The sequence below is a fragment of the Diceros bicornis genome, chromosome 18, assembly GCF_020826845.1.
Source record: "Diceros bicornis minor isolate mBicDic1 chromosome 18, mDicBic1.mat.cur, whole genome shotgun sequence".
In the NCBI taxonomy this organism is placed as follows: domain Eukaryota; kingdom Metazoa; phylum Chordata; class Mammalia; order Perissodactyla; family Rhinocerotidae; genus Diceros; species Diceros bicornis.
Window position 1 is genome coordinate 48,091,736 of NC_080757.1, and position 13,728 is coordinate 48,105,463.

The 13,728-nt window shown below is 38.1% G+C and overlaps 1 protein-coding gene across 8 annotated transcripts in view; it reads left to right on the forward strand.

The window, feature by feature from the left end:
* HELZ (helicase with zinc finger) overlaps positions 1-13,728 on the forward strand; it is a 155,921-nt gene that overhangs the window by 25,315 nt on the left and 116,878 nt on the right. For all 8 annotated transcript variants that reach the window (XM_058561403.1, XM_058561408.1, XM_058561406.1 and 5 more), the window contains 2 exons: positions 2,308-2,535; positions 4,877-4,913. In XM_058561403.1, the coding sequence (XP_058417386.1) occupies positions 2,326-2,535; positions 4,877-4,913 (247 nt within the window). In that variant the 5' untranslated portion in view covers positions 2,308-2,325. The remainder of the gene's footprint in view (positions 1-2,307; positions 2,536-4,876; positions 4,914-13,728) is intronic.

Genomic DNA, 13,728 nt, shown 5'->3' on the forward strand with positions numbered 1-13,728 from the left:
TTAAAGGGAGGCCATATAAAGACTGAGGATACAGTACTCTGAATATTTGTTGGATTATGTTGTGAATAACACAATTAGATTTCATTTTTTATGTTAAAAGTGTTGATTTGTTAAATGTAAACATTTAAAATATCCTGTAAATTTGAAAACTATGTTTTGGTATTTTTTAATTAAAAATTTCAAACTGAGAAAAGTAGAGAATATTATGTTGTACCCCATGTATGTACCACCCATATTTAACAAATGCTGACAAATAGTGAAGTCCTTTTTGAATTCTTCCTCATCCCATATTTGTACCTTTTTTTGATATACCAAGAATCTCAAAAGTTGAAGGGGCCTAGACCTCTTCTGATGTCCATTATTGTGCTTTATTCACTGCTGTCTTTTGGCTACCCATCAACAACTTGCTCCCCCCATCTTTCATTGTAGTATATAGGCAGCAGATGGCTGCAGAACAGCTAGGAGAGGGTGGATAATTTGTCATTATCAAAGCTAGAGAGGGGCCGGCCCCGTGGTACAGCAGGTAAGTGTGCGCGCTCTGCTGCTGGTGGCCTGGGTTTGGATCCCGGGCGCGTACCAATGCACCGCTTGTCAGGCCATACTGTGGCGGCGTCCCATATAAAGTGGAGGAAGATGGGCACAGATGTTAGCCCAGGGCCGGGCTTCCTCAGCAAAAAAAGAGGAGGATTGGCATGGATGTTAGCTCAGGGCTGATCTCCCTCACAAGAAAAAAAAAAAAAAAGCTAGAGAGGTCAGGCAGAGAGTGTATGTGTAGGCTGGAGAGAGGAGGGAGGGACACATAAGTACCTTGGGGCCAGTGGTGAGGTGGAAGTTAGGAAAGAGCAGGAGTGAGTAAGGTGGGAGCAGGCAGGAAAAGCAATCTCCAAGCCTGACAGATCTGTTGACAAGAGGGCAGCACGTGTGATCCTCTGAAGCAGTATTGTGATTGTCAGGTCGAAGGGTTTTAGGTCTTGTCTGCCCAGGTTTTCTGCTCCCTGCTATATAAGTGATATAGCTAGGGAGAGGCCGCTCTTAAATTCTTGGCATCTCTTACTTGGACTATTATAGTGGTCTCTTATTAACGGTAATGCCTGCTTCTCACCAGTTCTTCACAGGATTTATATATGATACATTCCTTCCTTATTTAAAAACTTTCCATCATGCTCCATTGCTTATGGAATAAAGCCCTCACTTCTTGTGGCATTTGAGGTCACTCATAGCTTCTCCTCCTCCTCCTCTGACACACCTGGAGTTTAAGTTGTATACTTTCTCCTCTTGGTGATTTCTCTTGAACTCTTCTCTCTGAATAGCTCACATATGCTCTCCGTATCATCTCTGTGTGCTGAACTTCTGTTCACCTTTCAAGGCCAGCTCATGCCTTTCGGCAGATGGAATAAGTCTTTCTTGTAATTGTTCATTTGTGCTTTGCCTCTCTTGCTAGAGTCTGAATTTCTGGAAAGCAGGGATGACGTGCTCCAGCTTTTAATTCAGTGCTGCTAGCACAGAGCCTGGCCTCAGGAACTATTCACTGAATTGAATTAATAGGCAGTTCAAACTTGCATTTTAGTCAGTTTTTTATATTGGTGGGAAAAATCCTACATGGTATAGATTTTGATCCTCTGCAGTCACAGTCACAGAATTTGACTGAAATTGGGAGGTTTGGATGTGAAACACTTCTGCACCTTCTGGTTAAAAAAAAAACAAAGAGAAGCCTCCAAGATTTGTTGTGCTCTGCAGTCAAAGTCATGTTTCATTTATAAATTTGTCTCATTTATAAATTTGATGTATTGTTGGTATTATCCTGACTTGCAGTTAACGTTTTGCTTGGATCTTAGTACAGTTTTGATAAAATATAAAAGAGAAGCATAGATTTTGTAGCATCATAGCTGCTGCTCAGCTGCGACCTTGATCAAAAGGCTGGTTTAGGGACCAGCCAGGTGGCGTAGTGGTTAAGTTCACGAGCTCGGCTTCGGCAGCCCGGCGTTTGCGGGTTTGGATCCTGGCGTGGACCTATACACCATTCGTCAAGCCATGCTGTGGCAGCGTCCCACATGCAAAACGGAGGTTGATTGGCACAGATGTTAGCTCAGGGACAATCTTCCTCAAGCAAAAAGAGGAAGACTGGCAACAGATGTTAGCTCAGGGCCAATCTTTTTCACCAAAAAAAAAAAAAAAAAGAACAAAAGGCTCGTTGAGAGTAACCATTCAGATAGATAATTATAATAGCTAGCTGAGATAGGAATGGGGCTAGACTGTATAATTCATAAGTTTTAAAAAACTTCTCTTGTTCTTTCTCCCTGTCTTTAGGATTTTTGTCCCTGAGTCATGGAAGACAGAAGAGCTGAGAAGTCATGTGAACAAGCATGTGAATCACTTAAGAGGCAGGACTATGAAATGGCCCTCAAGCACTGCACAGAGGCCCTCCTTTCTCTTGGCCAGTACTCCATGGCTGACTTCACAGGGCCATGTCCACTGGAGATAGAAAGCATCAAAATTGAGAGTCTTCTTTACAGAATTGCCTCATTTTTGCAATTGGTGAGTGAACAGTGTTGATAAGCCAATGCTGAACCATGTAAAATGGCCTCTTTCATTGAGTGGGGACTATTGCTCATCACTCCCTCTGCAGATCACCTAATTTTGGGCTGAAGAGATGAATGAAGAGGCTAGTGATTGCTAAATATCTCTGATGGCAAGCAACTGCGTTTTTAAGCCTTGAAAATTGTACAGCATTTTGGATTATCCACTCATTTAACAAATATTTATTGAGTGCATACTATGTGCATACTATGTTCTAGGTACTTGGTATACCTTGGCGAAAAAGAAAACGATCACTTCTTCATGGTTCTTTTTCTAGTAGGGGAACAGACAGTAAACAATAGGCACTATAAATAAGTAAACAGTTTAGATTGTTAAAAGGTGGCAATCTGCATGAAAAAAAGTAGAACAAAGCAAGGGAGATTGGGGATACTAGGGTTAGGGGTGAGGTTGCAATTTTAAATCAGGTGCTCAAGGTAGGGCTTATTGATACGGTGATGCGAAGGAGGTGAGGGAGCCTTCTCATAATCTGGAGGAAGAGCGTTATAGGCAGAGGGAATAGTCAGTGCAAAGACTCTGAGGTAGAAGAATGCCTGCCACATTTGAGAAACAGTTAGGAGGCCATAGTGCTGGAGTGAAGTGCATAAGGGGGAGAGGGTAACAGGGCTAGATCCTGTGGGGCCCGTCAGGTCACTGTAAGGACTGGTTTTTATTCTGTTTGAAGTTGGGAGCTATTGTGGGGTTTTGAGCAGAGGTGTAGCATGATCTGATTTAACAGGAATTCTTTGGCTTTTGTGTTGAGAATAGACTATAAAGGGATAAGAGGAGATGCAGGGAGCCTGGTTTGGAGGTTATTGGCATAATCCAGGCCAGAGATGACAGTGGATCAGACAAAATGGTAGCAGTGGAGATGGTGAGAAGTAGTTTGGTTCTGGTTATAATTTGAATGCAGGGAATGAGAGATAGAGAGTAGTCCTAGGTTACTTACTTTGACGTTCTTTTGTCTGAGCAATTGGAAAATGGAGTTTCCTTCAGCTGAGATGAAAAGGCTGTAGATGGGGAGCCGGTTTTGTAGGGGAAAGTGGGAGTTCAGTTTTGGGCATATTGACATTTGCCCATATTTTGGGCAAAATGTCATTTAGATACCCAGCTGGAGATGTCGAGTAAACAGTCAGATATGCAAGAATGGAGTTTGGAGAGAGGTCTGGGCTAAAGATATTAATTTAAGAGTCTCTGGTCCATAGGTGATATATAAAGTCTTGAGCCTGGGTCAGATCACCAGGGGAATGAGTGTACATAAAGAAGAGGAGAGGACCCAGGACTTAGTCTTGTGGCGCTACAGTGTTAACAGGTTGGGGAGAAGAAGCAAAGCAACCTGAAGAGCAACCTGTGAGGTAAAGGAAAATTAAGAGAGTAAGGTGTCCTGGTAGCCAAGTGAAGAAAGTGTATCCAAATGAGAGAATGTTCAACACTGTCAATTGCTATGAATAGAGAAGTGAGAACTGAGAATTGACTGAGATGTGACTATGAATCTGACTGGGTACGTGTAAATATAGACTGTTTATCTAACTGGATACAATGGAGGTCACTGGAGAGACCTCCATGAAAATATCTTCCATGGAGTGATGGCTGAACATCTGATTAAAGAGAGTTTATGAGAGAATCAGAGGGAAGGAATTGAATTACATGAGTATAGACAATTCTTGAGGAGTTTTGCCCCAAAGAGGCACAAAAAAATTGGGCTTGTAGCTGGTGAGAGAAGTGAAATCAAGAGAGGGATTTTTTAAGATGGGAGAGATAAAAGCATGTTTGTGTATACGACCAAACCAATAGAAAGCAAAACTTGAATGATGGAGGAGGAGTAGAGGACGCTTCCTGGAGTAATGTTCTTGAGTAGGGCATAGAGCAGGTCTGCATGAGTGGTAGGATGGACTTTAGAAAAGAGCATGGATGGTTCACCTGCAACAGGTGAAGGCAGAGAATGTGCTGGGAAGCGGGTGGACGTGGTAGTGACAGTCTATGGAAATTCTCTTCTCATGTCTTTGATTTTCTCAGTAAAGTCATTAGCTGAGAATGAGGATGGGGTGGAGGTTCTGGTGATTTGAAATTAGAGAAGGTGAGAAGTAGGAGTGTGAGTAAATGGACTAGGGAAGTATGTTAATGGTGTTTATAGAGTACTGTATAATCCTCAGAGCACATGAGTTAGCTTTGCTCTGTGACTATTAAATTTGCAATATTAATGATTAAACTTGGAAACAAAGCTGAGCTTCTTTTTGATAAAATCTCTATTTTAAGCAGCCCTTGAACTACTTAATTTCATCTCGTATCTTTTATTTTGCAGAAAAACTATGGGCAAGCTGATGAAGATTGTAGGCATGGTATGTTTAAAAATGTTCCTTTTCTGCTTTGAAGATTTTGAATTATTTAATTGAGCAGTGTTAAAGGTTTGATTTTTTCATATGCTAATTTCAAGTGATTATCATATTTAAAACCCCTCACGTTACTGTGGTGAGTAGTGACCAATTTGGATGATGACTTTCTCTACGATGGGTGTACATGAGAACGTTGTTCCTAGTCACCACTGTTGACATTCCTTTCACTCCCTTGGAAACACTGATAGTGTCCTTTTAAGGTTTGTGTGAGTATTTTCAGTTGATAAGAGTCAAATTTTTGGAACTGTAACACATATTGATTAAAATATTAAGCTTGGATAAATTCAAAGGCTGGGCCTATCCCTCCTAAAATGTTTTTTTCTCCTTCATTAGAAGATTTCCCTTGGAAGAGACAGACTAGAATGCTCTTTAGTGCTTCTTCCTGTTTTCTTTTGGGCAGGAAATTGACTAAGATTCTTGCTCTTTGGATACTCAAAGAATAGAAATCCTTTTCTTCGTGATTGCTGCCAATTCACTAGAATGAATCTAGGAGTGAGTGGGAGAAGGGGTCAGTGTATATTCTCACACACTGTTGGTGGGATTTTTTGCACAGCTCAGTGATTTGGATAATATAAGGTTTCATTTATCCAGAGTTGGGGAGGGGGGCTGAGGTGTTTAACATACGGTAATTTTTTTTTAGTTATTCCTTTGTGTCAAAACTTTTAAAAATATTAACTATTTTTGTTGTAAACCTTGCAAAACTATCTTACATACTCCTGTGGCATATTGCACATAATTTAGCCGTTCATTAAAGATTCAGTGACCTCTTTGTGAACCTCGCTTCATAGAATTATATGCTTTGGGAGTTAATTGGAATTTGAGATATCTAGTACAATCTTCCTTGAACAAAATCCTTACCATCTGTGGACATTTAAAAATTACCAACAAGCCAAATAAAAATAAGTCAAATAATGTAGAGGAATATGAAGAAGAGAATCATTTCTCCTTTTTCCCCATCTGAAGGAATCATTGTTATTAGTTTGCTGTATCTTCTGTACCTTTCTCTATAGTGATAAACACAAATGCTTATAAGACACAGCTAGGGTTTTTCCTTTAAAAATTAAAAAAGAATTATGTGATCATTACAAAGCAGCTTGCTTTCTTACATACCAATAGGTCCTGGATCTATTTTAAGTTAATACCCCGGCCCCAATTCCTGCTTACTGTTCCATGGTATAGATGTGCCTTAATTTATTCAGCTATTCCCATACTGATGGGCATTCAGGTGGTTCCAGTTTTTTAGTTTGTCATTATAATCCATTCTGTAATAAGCATATATTCATTCTTACTGTTGCCTTTGTTTCTGAAGGATAGACCTAAAAGTTGGATGTCTGGGTTAAAATATATACTTATAATTTTAACGGACACCATCGGATTAGGTTCAAATGCATGCACTCACCTGTCATATATGAGAATGCCCATTCCTTGTAATTTCGTTAGCACTGTAACCTATCTGTCTTGACATTTGCCAATCTTATGTATGAGAAATGGCCCTTCTTCCTTTAATTTTTACTTCTTTGAGCACTAGTGAGGTTGATCTAGTCTTCTCATTTTGGAGACATGCAAAGTCCCAGAAGGTTAAACGACTTGTGAAAAGTCAACAGAAGAGTAAATGCTCTTGGTGAAGGAGCATATGGAAAAATGTTGCATTTTTCTGTTAATTGTTTTACTTAGCATTTTAAAGTTAGATACTATTTTAGAACTACTGAATTAACAAAATGAAAGTTTAGCCAGGAAACTTTTGGAGGTGATGAGTATATTTATTACTTGGATTGAGATGATAATAACATGAGAATATACCTATGTCCAAACTCACCAAATTTGTACGTTAATTATCTGCAATTTTTTTGTATGCCAATTATACCTCTATAATGTTGGGAAAAAGGTTTAACAAATGTCTGAGGTAAAGTTGTAATGAAATGAGTGTACTCTTCTGGCGTTGGTGGAATATGAAGTGGAACGCAGCTTGGTAATATGTTTATACCCTTTGACCCATTAATCTCATTTCTGAGATACTATCCCAAATAAATAATACAAAAGAAGGAAAAAATGGTATGTGAAATGGTGTTCATTGCAGTGCTGTGTGTAAAAGTGAAAAATCCATTAGCTTCCAATAAGGGAGGAGTTCATTAATTAAATTCTGTGCATTCCTTGTTAGCATTTATGTGATAAGTAAGAACATGGAAAATGCTTAATTAAATGCAAAAGCATTGTATCTAAAGTTGTTCGTTTGTAATGGACATTTGGGAATATTGGCCAAGTGTATATGTATATATTGCTAGTTGTAGAGTTGTGCTATTATATGTAATGTATTTTCTTTTCAATTTTTGGTAACATTTTTATGTAAGATAAAAGACTATGGTTAAGCAGTCAGTTAGTAATAAAAAGCAAGACGAGACTCTTGATCTCTGTTAATTATTACGCTGCTTTGTAATGCTGAAGAGCCGTGGAATAACTGCTATCTTGATGGCCCCAGACCTTATGTTTGCATTTTATGTACAGTATTGTCTTGATGTCTGTTCCCTTACTGTTGGCTATCGGTTCGCATTCCTTGCAACTCTGAATATGCCTCATTGCAACTACCCTCCCCTTCTTCTCCACTTATTGCTTCTAACTTTCTGATTTTACCTTCTCAGGCAGGGTTAGGAAATCAGGCAATCTTTGTCATGGAATTGAAAAACATCAAAAAATTTTGTTACGAGAAATTTAAAACATACAGGAAAGTAGAGGAAATAGTTAAACATTCATATTCTTGAAACTTAGATTGTAACATTTTACCATATTTACTTCATTTATTTTTTCTGAAATATTTAAAAATAATTACAGATATCATGATATTTATTCCTAAATCCTTCAGTGTGCATCTAAAAAATAAGGCCATAACTGCATAACCACAATATTATTATTAACTAATAAAACTGACAGTAATTCTGTAATATTATCTGAAACCCTGTCCATAATCAGATTTACCTGGTTGTCTCCAAAAGGTTTTTAATGGCTGATTTGTTCAAACTAGGAACTAATTAGAGTCATAAAATTTTAAAGGTGGAATTCTACCTCAATAAGAGTAAATAGACTCTTAGTGAGGACTCAAGGGCATCTTGAAAATAAACTACATAGGCTTTAAGTTCATGGATTTTAGTTTTGAGTTTGGCGTTGTGTTCTGGGTAGTGAAAGTTGCCAAGCTGGTGACCACTGGATAAGTGAGGTGGTCAGGTCTGTTTTCATTATCTGGAAATAAGTTGTATGTGGCATAACAGGAAAACTTTCATGAAATAATGATTATTTTTCTGCCTTTGAAATATTCATTATATAGGAAACTTACGTTTTTTTACACTAACAAAATGGAAGGAGGTAAATGGAGAAAGTGAAATGAAAAGAAAATCTTATCAACTAAGAGAGTATTGTGCTACATGTAAAGTGTAGGTCAAACTCCATCATCATAAACGTCAATGAATATTTTACCTAAGACCGCAAGATTTTTAAACCCTAGTTGAGAGTGTCATTAATTTAAGAAATCATTACAAACGAGGGAGTTTGTGCATCTGTTGACGTTTATTGTAATGATACTTGCCCTGTGAAGTAAATGATTCGGTAACTAGCTACCCCTGTTGAATAGAGGCTGATGGTATTAAAAAAGGCAAATTGATACGTGTTTGAACCTTGAACACATCGAAGGGATAATATAGTATCTTTACCCACCTTTCTTCTTAGAAGAGTTTCAATTAAACAAATTTTATGGTAATTAAAAAATTTTTTTGAAAGATAGTTAATGGGTAAAAATGTATGTTCAGGATTATCTCTGGGTCAGACCTTCTGAAATGTTATTTTTAAAAAATTTTATTTATTTATTTATTTATTTTTTCCCCCAAAGCCCCAGTAGATAGTTGTATGTCATAGCTGCACATCGTTCTAGTTGCTGTATGTGGGACACAGCCTCAGCATGGCTGGAGAAGTGGTGCGTCAGTGCGCTCCCGGGATCCGAACCCGGGCCGCCAGCAGTGGAGCGCGCGCACTTGACCACTAAGCCACGGGGCCGGCCCTGAAATGTTATTTTAATCATATTGTAATATCATTCCAGTTTTACAGGTGAGGAAACAGGCCTTGTGAGATTAAGTAACTTGCTTAAGAGCACAGAGCCAGTCCAGAGTGAACTGTGGTTCTGAAGTGAGATCTTTCTGATCTGAAAAGGCTATGCTCCTTCTCTTTATCCTGTACCACTACCTGAGTACTCGTTAGGATTTTGCAGATATTATTCTGTTTGGCACAATAAACTTGGAAAAAAAAGCAAAAGGACATTTTATCTTCTAGAAATGAAAAAACTGAGGCTCAGGATTGCTTAATCATTAGTGGAGTAGGGACAGGAATTTGGGTCTTCAAGCCCCTAGTCCATCCAGTGTTTTCTATTCACCAGACTTTTAAAATAGGGATGCATTCGAATAATATTTCTTAATTCACTGTTCTTTAGATTCAGTTACAGTAACTTTTTTTTTTTATTTCACGTATACAAGCTTTATTTTTCCAACAGGAATTTTAAAAACCTTTTTATTTTGTAATAATTATAGATTCACAGGAAGTTGCAAAGAGAGTACAGAGAGGTCCCATGTACGTTTACCCCACTGATTACATCTTGCATAACTATAGTACAGTATAAAAACCAGAATTTGACGTTGGTACAGTGAGTATGCATAATTCTATGTCATTTTATCATGTATAGGTTCGTGTGACCACCAACACAGTCAAGATGCAGAATTGTTCCATCACCGTGAAGATCTCCCTTGTGCAGCCCTTTATAGTCACACTCACCACCCTCCCTCGCCACCATTCCTAACCCCTGGCAACCACTAATCTGTTCTCCATCTCTATAATTTTGTCATTTTGAAAATGTTACATAGTGGAATCATACTGTATGTGACCTTTTAAGATGGCTTTTTTCCCTCACCATAATGCCTTTGAGATCCATCCAAGTTGTTGTGTGTATCAGTAGTTCATTCTTTTTATGGCTGAGTAGTATTCCATGGTATGACTATACCACAGTTTGTTCTCCAACAGGAGCTTAAGGCTTTATGGATTGGGATCTTGACTTTACTATTCATTTTCCAATAATGGCTGTTAACTGTTTTAAATAAAGTTCTTATATTTAAATTGATAGGAATAAAAAGTTAAATTATAGAATACTAATTTTGCAACAGAATAAAGTCAGGGAAGTGAGTGTTTATTTAATATATAAGTTAAGTTTGAGGACTGTTACCCTCTATATATGTGAACTCTTTTTTTTGTATGAATAGATGTCTAAGTAAGCAGTAGTCTTTGAACTTATGTGAATCAGTTGCAAGAGTCTCATCATGGTTGTATGACTATCCGTTCTAGGTATTTTCTAATTTATGCAAGGTGTCAGCTGTAGTCATGAGTGACATTTTTAAATGTATTTCAATATTGTTTTCCACTCATGGAATAAATATTTGTTAGCATTAATTTTATATTAACTGAAATTATATTTATACATAAAAGGAGGGAATTTAAAATGAATGGTACCTTACTTTATAAAATCTCAGTAAATACTGTACCAAATGGGGAATTGAAATTAAGATTATTGTGAACACCTAAAAACGCAACTCTCTCCCATGGGGCAAAGAGAATAGTCAGAAGAGTAGCAAAATATCAGGTTTTCTCAGTAATAAAATTATTATTATTATTATTATTTTGTGAGGAAGATCAGCCCTGAGCTAACATCCATGCTAATCCTCTTCTTTTTGCTGAGGAAGACCGGCTCTGAGCTAACATCTATTGCCAATCCTCCTCCTGTTTTTTTCCCCAAAGCCCCAGTGGATAGTTGTATGTTATAGCTGCACATCCTTCTAGTTGCTGTATGTGGGACGCGGCCTCAGCGTGGCCGGACAAGCGGTGCATCGGTGGGCGCCTGGGATCTGAACCTGGGCCGCCAGTATCGGAGCGTGTGCACTTAACCGCTAAGCCACAGGGCCAGCCCAAGAAAATTATTTAAAACAAAAAGTAAGCAAATTAACCATGGAAGCAGTGAAGTAAGGGAGTGCCTTAGCAGAGGATTTGAAAAAAATCTTACTTTTTCCACAGTCAGCATTTCCTTTGAGTGCTTACAACAGAGATGGCAAGATGTTGACTTTTTGTGTGTGTGTGTGAGGGAGATCAGCCCTGAGCTAGCATCTGATGCCAGTCCTCCTCTTTTTGCTGAGGAAGATTCGCCCTGGGTTAACATCCGTGCCCATCTTTCTCTACTTTTATATGGGACACCGCCACAGCATGGCTTGACAAGCGATGCATCCGTCGGCGCCAGGGATCTGAACCGAAGCAGAGCACGTGGACTTAATTGCTGTGCCACCAGGCTGGCCCAAGATGTTGACTTTTGAAATTGAAATGATGGCAGTGGAAGAGTTTTAAGATAAAAAATACAGTTAAATTGATTGTATTATAGAAAAAGTTTCTTAATCCAGTTATTGAGCAGTTAACAGAGATTGAAACTTTGCTGTAACTACTATATAGCAAATGCATCTTGGAAATTAGGATTCTTTCTAAAGAGGAAGTTGAAGGCACTACAGGCAGCAAAATCTCATTCTCTCCCTCTTTCTCTCTTTCTGTAATGCATACACAGTGTAGGACAGGCTACTTTGCAAATATCATTTTAACAATGTCTTAAGTAAAAAGTTTATTCAAGCATGTAGATGAAATAAAAACCTTTTGTGATGATCTGGGGAACCAGGTTTCAGTTTTGTTTTTATGCTTAATTGTGTTGTCAGCTTTATATTGTGTATAATTATTTTATATTTATATAGTAATGAGGAAGTTGAGGAACATTAAATGAATTAGCTCTAAAATTTAAACTGGAATACTGAAAATAAACCAGGAGAAATGACTTATGTTTCTGTAGTATGAAAATATCCAGAAGGAAGGAGTCTAAGAGTCTTGACAAGGAACTGCAGTTGAACGAAAGAGTACTTCCAAAAATACGCAACAAGATCTTCACTTTAAAGCTCAGTGCACACCCAAGGAGGCTGTAAGAGAGATCACGAAGGTTTTTGTGACCAGATTAAGACCAAATACTGAAAGGAGCAAGGTAGCAGGGGTTAAAAAGGAAGAGTATGTTATAGTATTTAAAGCTGGAGATGAAATATTCAGAAGAGGTCTAGGTGATACCTAACATTGAATACTATTAGGGCTTTTCATTTTCCAAAAGCACTTTATAAAGGAAACGTTTTATCTGCAAAAGACCTTGGTAGGAAGGGCATAAGGTGCCACAAAAGCTGCAGCCCACATGTCCAGAAGCATTTATGTATTACAGTTGGAAGAAAAGAGAGGGCAAAGGAAAAGGGTTGAGGCAGAGGAGAAGAATAGTGGGGAAAAAACCCCAATTTGGCAAAATGGACACTCGCAAGATATGCCACAGTGTTCTTACTCTGGTCTGTAGTACACTTTTGGATACTGGTAACACATGGACATTTTGACCTCAGGTTAATAACTTGATTTAGGCCTTCCACTGTTCAGAGTCTGTTTATATGCCCCCTCCCCCCAAAATATATATATTTGGCAAATAAGTTTATTGCCAAAAATTAAATGGCTAATATTTAGGAAGGGAATTTATTCTATATATTTATAAAAGGAATCTACTTTTGTTGTTGATTCAGTTCCTGAAGTATTGGTTCTGAGAGTGTAATTATATCCAAGCAGTAAAAATATTAATGACTAAAATATTTAGTTTTTATGGTAATTAAAAGATTTTTTTTATTGATGTGTTAATAGTTTATAACGTGAAATTTTTGGTTGTACATTTTTGTTTGTCCATCACCATATACGTGTCTCCCTTCACCCCTTGTGCCCACCCCCCACCCCCTCTGCCCCTGGTAACCACAATATAGTTTTCTCTGTCCATGTGTTGGTTTATATTCCACATATGAGTGAGATCATATGGTGTTTGTCTTTCTGTTTCTGGCTTATTTCACTTACATAATACCCTCCAGGTCCATCCATGTTGTTGCAAATGGGATGATTTTGTCTTTTTTTAATGGCTGAGTAGTATTCCATTGTATATATACCACATCTTCTTTATCCAGTCATCTGTTGATGGACACTTGGGTTGCTTCCATGTCCTGGCTATAGTGAATAATGCTGCAATGAACATAGGGGTGCATAAGCCTCTTTGGATTGTTGCAATTTTTTTTTTTTTTTTTTTGTGAGGAAGATCAGCCCTGAGCTAACATCCATGCCAGTCCTTCTCTTTTTGCTGAGGAAGACTGGCCCTGGGCTAACATCCGTGCCTATCTTCCTCCACTTTATATGGGACACCGCCACAGCATGGTCTGACAAGCGGTGCATCAGTGCGCGCCTGGGATCTGAACCCGGGTCGTCAGCAGTCGAGCACGCGCACTTAACCGCTATGCCACGGGGCGGGCCCCCAGCGATGTTATTTTTAATAGTTAAAAATTGGAGTTGTTCTGGAGCAAGGGAATAGTTAAATAAATTGATGTATCTACTTGATGGAACATTATATAGGCAATAGTATGATAAATATAAACATTCTAATAACTTGGAAAATATTGAATGTGCTGAGGGGAAATAAAGCAGAACACAAACTGTTATATTTACATCAGTTATAATCATGTAACAATTATGTAAATATTCATAAAAATTGGAAGAGAACATGAATGAGTGAAAACTGTTTAGTTGAGTGGTGAGCTTATGGTGAACTTTTATGTAGAACTTTATTAGTTTTTATAATTATGTAATAAAA